Here is a 16168-nt window from a genome sequence, read left to right as displayed (position 1 = left end):
TGTAAGGATGCTCAGCACACCACTAAACAGTTGTGTTTAACTTTTTCAGATTATGTGTGATTACAGCCGCATACAGTCACCAAAATATTTTTCTCTTTATGTATTTAATATATTTGGATATTTTGGGATTTTGTTCAATTAACTGACGTTTTGTGGGTAGTGATGCGTTGAAATGTAAACAGGAAAATATTAGTGTACCATGACTGATAATCATGTTAATGTAAAAAGGAGAAGAGGCCTCAGTGAAGAGAAGTTCAAAACAAGGGGATTAAACCATCCACAGCATTCATTGTCGATTCCCTGGAGAGATGGTCCCTCTATTGCCCTTTACTGGTTGGCTGCAGAACACATTGAAATTCCACCCACTTCAATGTGAGTCAACAGCACTGAGACCCAATAAAGTCATCTGTCTGATCACATCAGAAATCAAAAGACTTCATAGTTTTGCAGTTTATACTATCCAGATTTTCAGTCCCTGTGTAAGCTTTTTGACAAGTTAAAAAGCTGTGGGGGGGGTTGTGAAAAGTACACTCCCTGGCTCCTGTCTGACCTCCACCTAGCTGGCACATCCATAAATGAAATGGGTTTGATTGTCAGATAGTCATTTTCAGAACTTGCCTAATACAACAATGGAAAAGAGTGTATGTGTATTATCTGTTTGTTGGGGGGCGCAGAGTATAGATTAATGTGAGTGTGCATGTAGGTCAGTAGTGTCTGCTGTATGACGATGGGGTATGTGTCAAAACGTGATGTTCCACTTGGCTTATTTTACTCTGCTATACCAACTTTTGATTCAAAAGTATAAACCTACCATGCAAAATCTCTCTTCCTGGTTTTCACACATGGCTCTCCAAAGTCAACATCTACTTTATCTTTCCACTCTATATGGTTCAGCCTCATCATCATGCATTAATAATACAGCAGCAGTTCAAATCTTGAAGATAAATTCAGAGCACTGTGGATTTGCTAACTGCAGCCACCTTCTGTGTTTTGGTTTCCCGTTCCTCTCAATCTTCCATATACATTTGAAATGTCAGTCTGTTTGTGGCATTAACACTGGAGTAAATCCTTGTTGTCTCAATACCATCCCCGACTGCCAGAGCTCCTGCAGGCAGTTAAGTCTTAAAATATTACGATATCAGGAATACACACTGAATTCTGGTGTAAAAGAGTGGTGATGGAGGTATTTCAATATTGTGAGGGAGCAATGAAATGTAATACTTACCATACACATAGAGGATATAGTCGTCATAGGCTTCTCCCACAGCATTTGATGCCACGCAGCGATAGGTGCCGTTGTAGGACTTGTTGAGGTTCTCAATGTAGAGATCAGAGCCGGTCACCACAGCATGCGGCGGCACATCCTCGTCTACTCTCAACCAGTTAATCTGATGGGGACTGGAGGGAGCATAAATACCACCCACATCACTCAAGCTCTGTCTATCCACACTAGAAATCTGAAATAAAGGTCAAATCTAAGATCGTCTGAGGAGGGCCATTGGCAGGGCCTGTCTAATGATGTCCTCTATACAGCATGCTAACAACTGCTAACATTTAAATGGTACAATGAAATGTAAATGTTAAAGGGTGCTCGGGTGGCCTGAAAAGAAAATTTTGATCTGAATTTGTATGTGTAAAGTTATACAGTATCCATGAGTATAAACACTCACTGTGGCTTTCCGTCCGCAATGCAGGACAAATCTAGATTATCACCCTCTCTAGTTAAACCTTCAGGATATGTCACCACAATCTTCACTTCTGGTTTATCTGAAAAAACACAAAATATCGACAAGCAGTTACAATGAACCAGGGTCATAGGTTGTGACAGCAAAGCATTTCTTTCTCCCTTCACACCTGCAGCCAAAGCAAAAGTTAAATTATCATCATGCTCTGAAGTGAATCACTGAGAGTAACAGACTTCACTTAAATGAAAGCAAAACAGCCGACAGTAAAACATAGCAGAGGATGAAATGATTATCCTTTCGCTCAGTAGACATCCAGTGAGTCTACAGTAGCTTTCAGCAGAAATGATTTTTTCCTCTTATCAATGCTCACCAAAGATTACCAAAATGTCAAGCGGTTCCAGTCAAGCTTTCTCTTTTTCCTTGAAAGGTCAGACAAAACAGTTGTCTACCTGAAAAAAAATTAACATTCTACACAGACTATAAAGGGCTACTTTAACCTTTCTTAACGTTTAACAGTGTAAGGGAGCCTGTATTACTTCTTCAATCAATGCAGCATTTAAAGATCAACTAAACATCATGTGACACTGGACTTAATGCTTTTTATTCCCTTGTGATAACTGTATCCCATGGGCTGAGGCACGGGAGCACTGTAAGATTAAAATTCCACCAATGCTGATTCATAGATGACAGTGAAAAACGCAGACTTTTCACAAAAGCATCCTAAAGAGTAACTGTATGTACTTTTTCTTGTTCTATCTTCTGCTGTTTGGCCTCTTTGTAATAGTTTTAAGTCTCTTTTTGTTCACGAATGCCTAATTTTCTGATTGTGCTTACTTTACATTATTGAGGACATTTTACATCCCTGAAGTTGTGATTTATATCATTGTCGTAACTTGGCATTGCCTGAATTTGCTTACAGTTTCTGTGCAATTATTTTGCGTAACTTTGCTGTTTTTATTTTGTTTGTGGTAGTTTGTGTACCTTCATAGTTATATTATTTCCCCACATGAAAATGTACATCCATTCCCAAAAGACACTTTGTCCAAGCGCTCAGCCATCCACACCGTTGATTCACAAAAAAACACATTTATGGAAAATGTACCAAGCCTAACATTAACCTTTACCTATTCCAGACTGCTGCATATTCTTTTTAGAATTTTAATGCAGTTATTTTATGTTTCTGATTTTTTGCATGTTCTTTTAACATGATCGCTCATTGTTTCAGCACTGTTTTTATTTCTCTCTGTATGACCTCTTATGTTAAGCACATTGAATTGCTTTTGTGTATGAAATGCTCTACATAAATTAACATTCTCTGCTTTGCCAAAGACTTAATTTTAAAAACTAGCCTCCAAAAATTATATTGGCCATCGGTTTTGGAAGGTTTTCAGAAAAGTTCATTTCTTTGTGTTGGCCCTGCGACAGACTGGCAACCTGTCCAGGATGAAGCCCGCCCTCGCCCAAAATGCCACCTAGATGTGGTTCCAGCACCTTGTGACCCAGACAGATAAGTGGTTGGAAATTAAATGAAAAAGAAATGAAAAACGAAATTATCAGTAGGTGGTATCGATGAACAATCAAAAGTGTCTGTGCAGGTACATGAGATCAGAAAATGCCACATCCTCACCTGTAAGTACACACTTGAGCTCCCCACTGGCCCAGACAAGAGGCAATCTCTGACATAGTCTGTGGGGTTGAGGTCTAATTCTAGTAATGTCTTAGGTCACTCACATAGCACTTCCAAGTGTCTTTGAGCCAGGAGGTCCTTTACAGCTGGGTGGTCAATGATGCAGTCCACTGGCACTCCATCGTCCTCTTTGGTCACAGAAAATTTTACCCGGCTGGTGACAGTAAACATCCTGTCATACGTCTCCTCGACTGTTGTCTCACCTAGAAGAACCATCACATGCATGATTTTTTTTTTTTTGGGGGGGGGGGGAGTTAAGAGCAAAACTGCTCAAAGACAAATTTGAAATACCGCAGTAGTACCAACCTGCTGTGACCATAATGAGCAAACAGTCGTAGCTATTAGGAATGCAGGAGAGCATTTAAATGGCATTTACATTTGATTTACGATTCAGTGATGTGGTGCCTGAATGAGACTTTAGAGGATTCAGGTGGGCTGGAGGCCTACAGTTCTGACAAGAGCAGAGAGGAGTGACTGGGTCATACAAACCTGATAATGAATACCTCTGCAGCTTGAGGGCTGAGCATTGTTGGGGCTAACCCTGCAGTAATCTGCTGCCCACTAGGCCCTAGGCTGTCAGAGGGGCATTCATTTAGAGAGCATTACAATGCCACAGGGGCATCGCATTAGCTGCAGTGCTGAGTGTGATGGTTTACTCGCACTTAATGAAGTGAGGAAATAATTACAGCCCCACTCTGACCTGCAGCACACTTCCATTTCAGCCTTGTCACAGGGGAGCCCAGCTGGACTCAGGGAGGGCAAAACACTGTTGTTCCACAGTTGATGATCACCAACACACACATATGTGGCCTCTTGATGGATATTAACCCCATTTAACACAAACATCCACCCAAAAACCTGCCTACATAAAATTTAAAGTACTGGGACTGGTAACTGGTCAGTGCGCTCGCGGGCATTAAATTTGACCACTCTGCCAAGTATGGGGAGGCTGTTGGAAAACAGACTGACTGTTAGAGAAGAGTAGGCACTAACAGTAAACCACTAATGATAATAACAGCAGGAATGAAAAACTGTACTGGTAGCTACACAAGTGGGATCTCCTTAATGTTTTGTAACAAACAGTTCATTTGTTAACGTCATTGACACAACTCTTTAAAATAAGTTGGAACTTTACACAACGTACAAGACATAATGTACTCCCAAATAAAAAAAGTTAAATAAGGTTTTTACATTTATTTTCCCCTTTTAAAGGCAGAATACTGTGGTAACAATCAGAGAAAAGTACAATCTTCTTCTGCAATAAACAACATCAGAAATGTCATCTTAGTAACCATGCAATCATGAAGACCAAAACCAGACAAGAGATCACATTTGCAAGGTCAATGAGGGCATTTCCAAGAGCTGGGTGAAGTGCAATATGAATTGGAGGGTTGTGGTGATTAGCCATTATCCTCTCAGCCATTCCAAATGATTGTCTCATACCAGCCACTGTGCTGCATTGCTAAATTGGCTCAGAAAAAGGCTTCTTAAAATAGGAAATAATATTAGTGTCAAAGAACTTAAAGTGCCATAACACAGATATGGGTTCAATCAATATTAACATGTCTCCAGTTTCTATTCGAGCTAAAATCCTTTGTCAATAAGCTGAAACGCAGAAAAAATATTATTAATCATTATTTATTTCATTCAATTTATGGCAAAAATTATAAACTACCAGCATCTAGTAGCATTGTAATAATTCAGTCTCTTAAATGAAAAAAAAAAAAAAAAAAAAAAGTTTTGTCATAATACTTGTTTTTTTGCAATTCTGTAACATTTTCTGGATACATGAAAATAACTGTATGAATGTAGACTAACTATAAAGACTTAGTTCTGCTTCATGTGATACAATATGATATGACTGCACTCCTCTCCATGGCAACCTTGTAGATGACACATCTACAATTGCATGCTTTGTGACACACACACACAAAAAAAAAGTTGCTTTGGTGCAGTGTCTTTTTTTTTTTTTATGAGAATTCCTTTCTACCATGTCTGCAAGAGAAATCCCATGATGTGGTGCCTCTCATATGACCTCTGCACCATGCAAACTACCAAAGGGATGGACAAAGCACATTTCAAAGTCAGGAAAATAGCTCTGCTTGGGCTCGTCCCAGTGCTGTCATGAAAAAAACTGTCTTTACTTTGACTTCTGGTATGAATTACATTTCCTTATTACTCTTTAAAGCAATTTCACCACGACAAAGAGTTGGAAAACATCGTCTGTGCCATGTTTTGAAGATGTGACACCGACAGACAGCGCCATATCAGTGTACTGGCCAACCAACGCTTGTCAATTAATAGTGTCATCTGTACCTGGATTAGGAAAACAACTATGGATCAGGTCATAGAAGGACTCCAATCTGGATGCAGAGGAGATTTGAGTGTTGGAGCAAAGATGTCAAATCAAACGCTCTTGTGAGCATCAACCACCGATCAATCCCAGCGCAATCAAGCATAGCGTCTTCTCAGGGTGACATTTTCTTTCAGTCAGCTTCTTTGCACGAGTCTCCTCCCTGCCATCACAGTGCAGAGCAGTCACTGATCAAGCTGTTAGAAAAGTTCTCTGACAGACGTGTTACAATGACATTAGCGTGAACAGAACAGGCTAAAACGAAGATAACTGCCAAATAACACTGGATCAATATTGAATGATAGCTGTGCCATTTGACACATTCATTTTAATTACGCATTCCAGCATTTTTCTTTTTTTTGAACATGACTTGACATGGTGAAGGAGGGAAAGACAATGCTATCAGTTTAAAATGAGGCACTTTTTATCTACTGTCTGCATTGGCATCATTAATACTTTATATAAAAAATTCTTTACGAATGATTAAAGATAAGGTATATGCTTTAGGTTTGGGTTTGCAAGGCTCCCACCCAACCTCTGTCTATTTTAGTACTTTTTTTTTTATTATTATTAATTATTTCTTGTTAGAGCAGCTTTACCCCAAGGTCAATATTAAAAATATCTGTTCAAGCTCTACTAATTTTTTTTTTATGAAATTAAAACTAGAACCAGAAAAGCATTTTAAAAAAATGCCTTTGTTTGATCTGGGAGGATATTCCTGAAATAATTTTGACTGAATACTGATTGTCGTCATAATTAAAAATCTTTAAAAGCTAAACTTAAAATTACAAGTGCAAAAATATATGCATATAAAGCATTACATTTTAAACAATTTAAAATGTAATAAGAACTGAATATTTTTAGTTAAAAAAAATATACATCTACTCTCTATCAAAATACAGATTCAATCCAACATATGCACTTTCACATAACCGCATACAACATTTAGAAACACATTTAAATAGGACTGGCCAAAGGAACAAATCGCCTGCTGTACTTTAGCAGCGGTCACAGCTGAGCACTGGGCTCCGCTACATTTGAATAATATTGCAGCTGTCATTTATGCTAACAAGCATTTTGCCACCTTGTATGTGGAGTCTCTCAAGCCAGAACCTGTCAGTCCTGTACCTGCCAGGATGATAAATGGTTGCAAAAGCCATTCCTCCAATTTGAGAGTGTGTTTAATTTAGCCAGCAAATGCATTTCTTGACATTACAGTTGTCTTTGTGGAACACACACACACACACACAGACACACACAAGACAAGACAACAAACATCATCACAGAGACTGTAAAACCAGCGTGATGTGCGCCTTATAGTGTTGATACATGCAGGAGCTAATGAATTGTTTAGCATGTCCATAATGAGTAGTGATTTCCGTTTCCTGGGGTACAAGAGGAGGTGACTCTGTGACTGCTCTTATGTACCCACTGCCACTATGGATTAGCCCCATTCAGCATGTCAGTGGCATTTCGCTGATCTAACCATCCTGTTATGTCTCCCTCCCCTACAAAACACTTGACAACTCATAAACAGAAATTGACTTCGACTCCTGTAGGGAACACTAGAGGCACAGATGGCATTTAGCTTCAGATTCACTCTTGTCTAAATATTTCATCGCTCAACAACCCAAATGAATCCTCTCCATTCTAATACATATATAATTTGACAACAAGCCCAGCGATATCCACTTTGTGTAAATACGATATGACTAAAATGAATATCTCCTCTTGCTGTACAATAAGTGCATAATGAATAATTGATGACCTCTGATCATAACTGAGAGGTAATAAGGATTTTTCACCACTCCATATTATATACTCCTCTCTGCAGCAGCCTGTAGCTGGCCAAAGGCACTGAAGTTGCTAATACGGAACACCAGACATTAATAGCTCAGTGGAAAACTACAATTTGTTGACAGAGAACATGATTCCAGCAACTAAGACTTGGAGAGAAGTGGGCAGGCCTTCAGCATGTGGAGCAAACCAGGGGAGGCTGTTATTCTACTGACCTGTCAGTTCTTCCTCGCCTTTCATCCATCTGATGGAGGCAGCTGGCTTGCTGCCCATGGCTGTGCAGGTGAGCTCCGTCTCGTTCCCCTCGCTGACCACATCCTCGCGGCTCTCGATGATTGGACTACCTGGCGGGACTGACCCACAGCAACGGCAACGATCAAACACCAGTGTGACACCATTTACACATGAGCACACAAAACATTTAAGAATAAGGGTACATAACATATCCTTGTCTTTTTCTCACTATTTAGGAAAGTCATTAAAACATAAAGCATCATCAATATATTTTAGATCACAATTACTCCATCTACAAATTTCTATGACAACACATTAGCAGGAAACGGCAAGATTTACATTTGAAAGGACATTTCAGAAAGACATTTCATTAGGCCATCTGAAAGGAAAACATTACCTGTCCATGTCCAAATTCATGTAACTTTATAAACGCTGATGATTTCATGTGGAAGATGATGATAAAGTAATGATGAACACTTCAGGTGGCCTATTTTCTCTCAGAAGAGAATTTATTGGACAGACTAAAGCCCATCTGTTACCTTCAACTCGTCTCTCCGTTTTCCCCTCACTTGTCAGCATGTACCTGGAGCTGGATGTTACTAAGGCTAAGGTTGTTCTAAACTCTATCTTGTAACTGAGAGATAAACAAGGGGCGGTCACGGAGAGCTTCCAGAAAGCATCCAAGTGACATTTAGAATCAAGTCTTCAATAGTTGAGCCATTAATCATAAATTCATAGTTACTCAGTTATTTTTGACGTGAGCAAATTAATTTATGATATATTTACTAAATATATTAAGTCATCATGAGTCATGCATTAGTTACGCTTTCCCTAAGGACATATTTTATAACCTCATTTCAAAGTGTTAACGGAAATTATATGCCAAAGTTACATAAGTAAATGTGATTACAACTCATAGTTGGATGTAAAATCTACAGAAGACAAAATAAGGCTCAGTCCTCCCTTATCCTTTGCATTAGTCAATGCAGCGAACTTGCTAAACTCCAGTTGCTTGAAATCAAAAAGTCAGTGGGGTGTTTATTTCAAGGACTCTTCAATGCAACCCTTAGTTCAGAAATATTGCAGCTAGGTTTCAATTGTACAACTAGAGTAATTACTTTAAAGTGCTTTTAATTCCTTTCAATCCCCCAGGATGTCTGCATGTATAATAAAGCTTAACTAGAGTAATTTCACTCCAAAGCATCAAAGTGTGGCACAGCTGACTCTCAATAGGGAATCGTTTGAAGCAGCCAAGTCAACATTCACCAGGATTCACAGAGTCAACACAGCTGCCAAAACCAACGCGGTCTGAGCCATCAGTTTCAGCATCTGCTCCTTTTCGTTATGCTGTTGAGCACCGCAAGAGCCTAATTGGCTGACATTTTGTTTCAGTTGCTAAAGATAACGGGATCAAAGATTACTTTTATTGTGCATCCGATATCTATAGCCGAGTGAAATACAATGAAAGTGTGTTGGAGTATCTGTGAGGTGGGGTTAGCTGTGTGTGTGAAATTCACACATGCACCTTCACACTTACCCAGGACAGTGATGTCTGCGTAAGCTTCCTGAGGAGGATCTGTGTAGAGCTGGCACACATAACGTCCCTCATCGGAGAGTGACACATTGGACAGAGACACCCGCAGTTCGTTGTCAGAGAAATTCACCAGCTGGAACCGGCTGTCCTTCAGAGCTGTGGGGATACATGTGAGACAGAGACAGTGAGGATATAGAATATGGGGACACAAAAATGAGACACGGAGTGAAGAAGAAAAAGTGGAGAGGGCTGAGAATGAGAGGGAAGCTGGAGAAGACTATGGAATCACTAGAAAAAACACAAGAGAACAGTGGAGGAGTGGGGGGCAGCTACCCTTTTGTGGGCTTTCGCCTTAATTGAGAAAAAGAAAAGTGAGTTTCAAAATGATTCATACAAGTTGATTTATAAAGTAGCTTTACAGTCCACAGAGCACTGGCAAAGACAGGGAAGTGTGAAGAGTGCTCATGAGGACTCCTAACAAGCTTGGAACTCTTAAAAGGGGCTGCTGCTGGTCATGGATGGATGAATCAGACTCACATATTCCGCAAAAAGGAGAAGCATTCAAACATACATAATGAATTAAATTACAGCGCAGAGGTAGAGAGGGTTGGATGCATGAAAATCCAAATCAAAAGTAGCCAAGAATCTGTATACTAATGCTTGCCTCTGAATTTTCTTTTAGTGTTGTCAAACCTGGTTATCCATCTCTCTCTGAGTTTCCACTCAGTTTTTTTTTCTCATTTACTAGCCTACATCCCTGAGCACTCTTTTACATAAACAGCTTGTGTTGATTTGATTGGGGGGGCCCTTTTGATGTTTTGACCTGGCTTCTCTATCAAGTCCTCTCTGCATCTGTTGAGCTAACGAACTCCATTCAGCCCATATTTAAAGCAAAGGGAGTTTGTTATTCCCGTCAGGCTTTACACTTAGCATCATGATCATTACCCAACGTCTCAGGGCAGTGTCAACATGAAACCTCATCCCCCAATATAATTCGAGAGCTCTTTGGAAGTCTCTCCTCAAAGGGAAACAATGACACTGATGCACTTTGAGAGTCGAAGCACCTGCTTGGGAGGGAAACCCTTCACTTCTGAGATGCTGAATATGGTTTAAATGAGGCAGTTTCATAACAGCCTAACTGCTTACATAAGAGCATGGAGTGTGCACAGCATCTAGTATTTATTAAACGGTGTTTAGGCATATTTCATCAAAACATCTCAACATATTAATGTTGCAATTAGTGATTAATCTACTGTTTGTTTCTTCTTTCTTCTTTTTCTCCAGAATGTTGTCTTTAAAATTATTAAACATATTCCAAAAGGCCCTTGATAGTTTTAAAGTTTTGGGATGTCACAATCCCTATCAATATCCCTTTACAAATAGAAAGGTATTAAAGTTACTCCTACGGAAGACTGAAAAATTATTGTTAACATTTCAGAAAGTAATGCTGCTGAATCTTAAACAGTTTCACTTAGCAAACAAGGTACATGATTAATGGATCAGTAACCTGTCCTTGATTAATTTTCTTTTACTCAGGTAACCACTTAATCAGGACAGTTTCAGCTTGGTTTGTGCTGATGCCCTCATTGACTCTCTAAAGATCATATGGAATCTAATTGATTAAATTAATTAAACTAGTTTTTTTTTTTTTTAAAGGTTCTATGCGTAAGACTTGACCAGCTGTTAAATTCAAGTACTAAAGAAATGTTAATGGAGGGTTGCAGGGTAAGCTGATTCCATAAGAAGTGAAAAAAATGTCTTTGGTCACTTCTCTTTCCTCCCTTTCCCTCGTGCCACAATCGGACAATGTGTTTGGCACACTAGGACAAATCCAAGGGAACGTTGACAGTCCTCTCTGTACCTGGAACCTCGTTGTTTCAACTTCCTCATCCTCACGTGGTTGAATCAGGGCAGACTGGACTCTACAGTGACTCACTATCATCTCTTAGAGCACAAAGTGGTATATCAGTTGGATGGACTAACATACTAACTTTGATAGATGGCATCATGTCCACTATTATTTCATCATGCAGTGTTGACAATTTTAGTAAATTTTTTTAACATTTTAAACTACATACATACATACAGCCTCTTTAAACAGCTAAAATGAATACATTTAAATGACCTTAAGTCTATTTATATGCACCCACTATTATTGGTTGGACAGAAATGCCATGAGATTGAATCAGGAAAATAAAACTGTAAAGCTGAAGGAAGGTGGAGATTTTGGTGGTAATTTTCCATAGGTTCTTGCACACAATGATGTTCACACTGTCACACCGTGTGAGCACTGCCAGTTGATGTAGTTGTTATAGTGTTTAAGGCAGCTTTAAGAATTAAAAGTAGGCAACCTACAAGAGTCAAATATTTGATGGGTAGCAGGGAGACATCTTTTTTTATCACTTTAAACATGAAACCTGCATATCCTAAAGTCTGACAACTGCTCATGAAAGATACAGTGAATAAATAATGGTGATATTGCACCACCATCCATAGAGGTCCACCTTTGCTCATAAATGCTCATTTTTCTCATTTCAGATGACAACTCTGCCAAATTGCATGTCATTTTGCATATATCTGACCGAATAAACGGCTCATCCAAACAAGACTTGCTCAGCCTTTATACCTGTGACATAATTCATCTTTTATTTATTGCAATAGAAATTGGTTTATTGGGCCTCACTGGTACTGTAAAGCTGCTATCATTTTGGTATTCGTGTGCGTATGTGTTTCTGTGGCTGCCGTTTTGCTCGTAGCTGCTGTTCTTGTAGCACCTGGTGTGTCTCTATGTCACTGCTGTTTACTTCCTTGTATACAAAGATCCGCTACTGTGTCGAGCGGCCCTGTTGACAGGTAACAATGGCAGTGGCTGAGGGGGGTCCCCACAGAACCAGCAGTCCTTTAGGAACAGAGCCTAGAATAGCATTGCCATGGGGTTCACTAGACCCCATCACAAGAAGCACAAACATGCCGAGGCAGCCGAATAACATTTTGGCCGCCTGTCACCAACCTGACATATATTCCGATCTAATTGTAGATAAACAAAACTGTTTGTGTTTTGAAATTGACCAAGGTAGAGAAAATTAAATGTTTACAAGCACACGCAGAGCAGCTCAATAGAGAATGAAGAGGACAAGGTTGTTTTAACCTCATGGAAGGATTTGGTTAACAGTAGAGAGCTAATATTGATTGTTACCAGGATGTAAGCTCTAATTATTCATTGTTGTTTTTCTAATCTGAAACATCCCCAATCGTTATCTACTCCATAGTGTCTGCATAAATATTTTTAGATACAGGTTACAACACGGCCTCTGCTTTACATTTATCTATGCTCTCTGTCATAATCTCATGAGTGTTTTTTTTTTTTTTTTTTCATTTTTTACAAATATGACCAAGACATGTACTCAGGCTTCCATGATATTCACAAGTGAGAAAATGGAACACATGTCTCGCTACCTAGACTTGTGAAATAACAGCTGGGATGCAATACGGACTGAAATGAAGGGTGTTTCTCGTTCACCTTGAATATTGGCTCAGATCCCAGACACAAACAAGTAAAAAAGCAGAGACAAAAACTCAGTTCAAAGTAAAAGTAGCCCATATGCTCATGCATAATCATAATGTTCAATATCCTAATCTAAGAGATTATCGTAAAATCGAACAGTGACAAGGACACAAAAGTATTCCCATTATGGTAGCACTGTGAATTATCTCTTATTAATCTTGCTGCATTCAGAGCTTAATGACTTGTGCAAAAGAGTTAGAAAGTCAAGGACAGATGGAATCACATTTGCAGAGAAAATCTAACCTAAAGCTGCAGCTGATCTTAGAGTGATATCTGATACCTGCACGGTAATGTCAAAACCAAAAGGGATTCATTTAGGAAAGGCTGCCCTGAAATTGACAATTGACACAAACACAAATAGAGGAGGACGGGAAAAAACTGCAGCAGTAGCTCTTCCTTTGCAATTTTTTTTTCCTCACAAATATAGTGAAATAAGCATCTGAGGTGTTGACTGGGTGTTGTGAACACAGGTATGTGAGGATTATTCAACTACAAACGGATTTTCAGGTGCAACATCAGCCATACCAGTTTACCCTTTTTTTCCTCTGATAAGTTAGTACAACAGCTTATCATAATAGTTAGAATGGTTTCACATGCTTTTGAGACCAACTATTTTGGACCCAACTGTGGTTCAATGTGTAACTGAAACTAGTGGGATGCAAACGGCGAGTTCAGAGGAACTTTGGTCCAGTAATTTTGTACTAAGAAAAATAAAAAATATTCACATCACAAATTAGTATTACCAAATCTAAAAGAAAAGGTTCATCTGAACCCTGAGAAATATTGTTACAATTCGGTTTTCACGTGACGTCAGGCTATTGTGGGAATGCCCCCCTGGAGGGCAAAAGACGCTACTTCCTCTGCCTGCCAGCTACTACTTTCTTTTTTTTTTTTTTTTTAACTAGTTTTGGCTTAATTTTTACCAAAGTGCCACAACTGGAGACTTTTACAGAATCCCGTCTGAGAAAGAAAACCCAGAGAGTAGATTGTGGATATGCGCCTTAAGACGTACCTCCGTCCCCGGGGAGGGCAAAGGATGGCAGCCATCGAAGTACACACGTCTTTGCAGCGAACATTTCATCAAAGGTAAGGTTTGCTCACAGATGCTAGCAAAGCGTAGAGTAAGAGTGTGAACACACTTCCCCCAAACCTGCCATACAGGTGCAGTCCCTCTTCCTCCACAGCAACCCAAGCTGTCAACTGATTGAATGGTTGACCCGACAAATGGGAGGGAGGAAGTTTACATCAGATTTCTGATATAAGGGTCCGTGTCAACCTGACCAAAATATTCACGCGTTGTCATTGTTGCCCTAAAATGCTGACTGAAGAAGTCAACTGACACTAACGACCCAAAGCAACGTTAGCTAACGCTAACACTCACCTTTGCTTTGACAATGAAGGATTTCTTGCCCTTCACCTCCCGAACGGCAGCATTATTGACCCATCCAGCCTGAAAAACTGTCCGTACGTTTGTATGCTGTCATCCCGGCGGCAGTGTGAGAGGAGGGATTCTCCACAACATAAATGGAGGTCTGGCAGGGACTTCGCTGTTTTTAACGTGTATGGGTCGCAAGTGCCCCACACTTGCAGTTTAATCCTATATCTTGTGCTTTCTTCTTGACAGAGATTGTCTAAATATTCGTGGCTCGAACCCGTTCGGAAGGTTCGGCTGTTGTTCTCCAGTGTTTGCCGCCATCTTGGACCCGGATTTTTGCCCTCCAGTGGTCAGCGCGAGTCACGTGACTGAAAACTATGAATAGGTATACGAAGATTTTCAGGTAACCGTGTATGGAGAATATTAATTTATTTTTCGGACAGTTGTAGGCGTGAGACCTTTATGCAGTCATTTTGTTGGGGGAAAACAGATTTCTCTCTTATTATACATGGACCATTTTAGGACATTTTGCTTAAAATTTGAAATGGTGTCGAGGTGACAGCACTTACGTCTAACATCTTTGAAGTAGATTGTCTGTCTGTTGGGGTTGAGCAGCTGGATAACCGAGTCGTCGTTGTTCTTCACTCTGCAGCTGATGGTGGCCGTCTCTCCCTCGATCACCGACACATTGTCAGCTGCCAGGTTCTGACCTTCGACTTCAATAAAATACAGAAAAAATACAGATGACAGAATGATATTTAAAATGGGAGACAAGCATCTCTGTCTGGATATTTATAGACTATCAAATATGTATATTTCTAACCACAGGGGCTGCATGTCAACACACACACAGCGTAAAGATATGTGAATAGGCCATGTAAATTGTCTGTTTGCATCCATGTATTATCCTTTTAATATAAGAGCCATGTGCAATGTTTGTCACTATTGATCCCCCCCCCCCCACTCAGAGTGGGCCCTGTGAGTCACTGCCAGATGGGCTGTAAGCTCTGCTGCCCACGAAGGTAGTGACAAGAGGGCAGAATGAAAGAGAGACAAAGAGTGTAAGAAAGTGGCAAGTGGTGGATATGGGTGGGGCAGAAAAGAGAGGGAGTTAGAGAGGGAGCAGACAGAGATGAGACGGGCTGGATGCTGTTGATGGTTAAGCTTTATCAGAGCTCTCCATCTGAGGTTCCATGTGACCAATGTGTGCTCAGCGGCTCTGTTCTGTGTCTCGAGGAATGAAAGTGCTGTAACCATCTGAGTCAGTCTCTACACACTGGCACTGATGCCACAGACAGGCCCCGGCCCTTGTCATCATACCTTACATGCCACACAAAAACCCCCCACGCAAAAAGCTTGGCTTTGTTGTCTCTGTCTTCCAAGAGAAAGAGAAAGGGAATAAAAGTCACCTTGTGCTATATTTATCTGGCAGGAGCCAAAAAGCATAAAGAAAATGTGGTTTTGATGTTTTCTTGGGGCTGTGGCTGAGAGTGTTGTACCTCCAGCACCAGCAGAGCAACAACTACCCCCCCCCCCACCACACACACGCACACACACACACACACACACACAAAAAAACATCAAACGCGCATTTGCATGCCCAAGTTGTCAAACACCTCTATTGCATTCTGACATTTACAAAGTGGAGGGAAAAAACACCTGCATTTTCAGATAGTGATAATGGGAATAGACAGCCAAACTAACATGATTCAAAATGAACCCTGTGAATGCAGTAAGCAATAAGAAATTAACCTCCTGTGGAGAAACGCTCCTCAGGCCTGTCTGATGCAATGAACTATTCATTTTATTCCACTCTGTTGCTAGGCCTCAGGTTCAAGAGAAAAGAAAGGTAATAGGTAAAAACACACTGAGATTGCATCCAAATTGTACACACGGCAACCCATTCATTGTTTATAGTTAATCCAAATTGGGGTTTTA

The 16168-nt window shown here is 40.1% G+C and overlaps 1 protein-coding gene across 2 annotated transcripts in view; it reads right to left on the bottom strand.

Annotated features, from left to right (window-relative positions):
• cadm1b (cell adhesion molecule 1b) overlaps window positions 1–16168 on the bottom strand; it is a 132843-nt gene that overhangs the window by 19311 nt on the left and 97364 nt on the right. For both annotated transcript variants that reach the window (XM_029518085.1, XM_029518084.1), the window contains 6 exons: window positions 14800–14946; window positions 9294–9446; window positions 7738–7875; window positions 3417–3575; window positions 1671–1767; window positions 1226–1398 (listed from right to left, as the gene is read on the bottom strand). In XM_029518085.1, coding sequence (XP_029373945.1) covers window positions 1226–1398; window positions 1671–1767; window positions 3417–3575; window positions 7738–7875; window positions 9294–9446; window positions 14800–14946 — 867 coding nt within the window. The remainder of the gene's footprint in view (window positions 1–1225; window positions 1399–1670; window positions 1768–3416; window positions 3576–7737; window positions 7876–9293; window positions 9447–14799; window positions 14947–16168) is intronic.

This window comes from Echeneis naucrates, chromosome 13, assembly GCF_900963305.1.
Source record: "Echeneis naucrates chromosome 13, fEcheNa1.1, whole genome shotgun sequence".
Classification (NCBI taxonomy): Eukaryota; Metazoa; Chordata; class Actinopteri; order Carangiformes; family Echeneidae; genus Echeneis; species Echeneis naucrates.
Note: the sequence above shows the minus strand (reverse complement) of the source record. Positions and strands in the feature narration are given on the sequence as shown.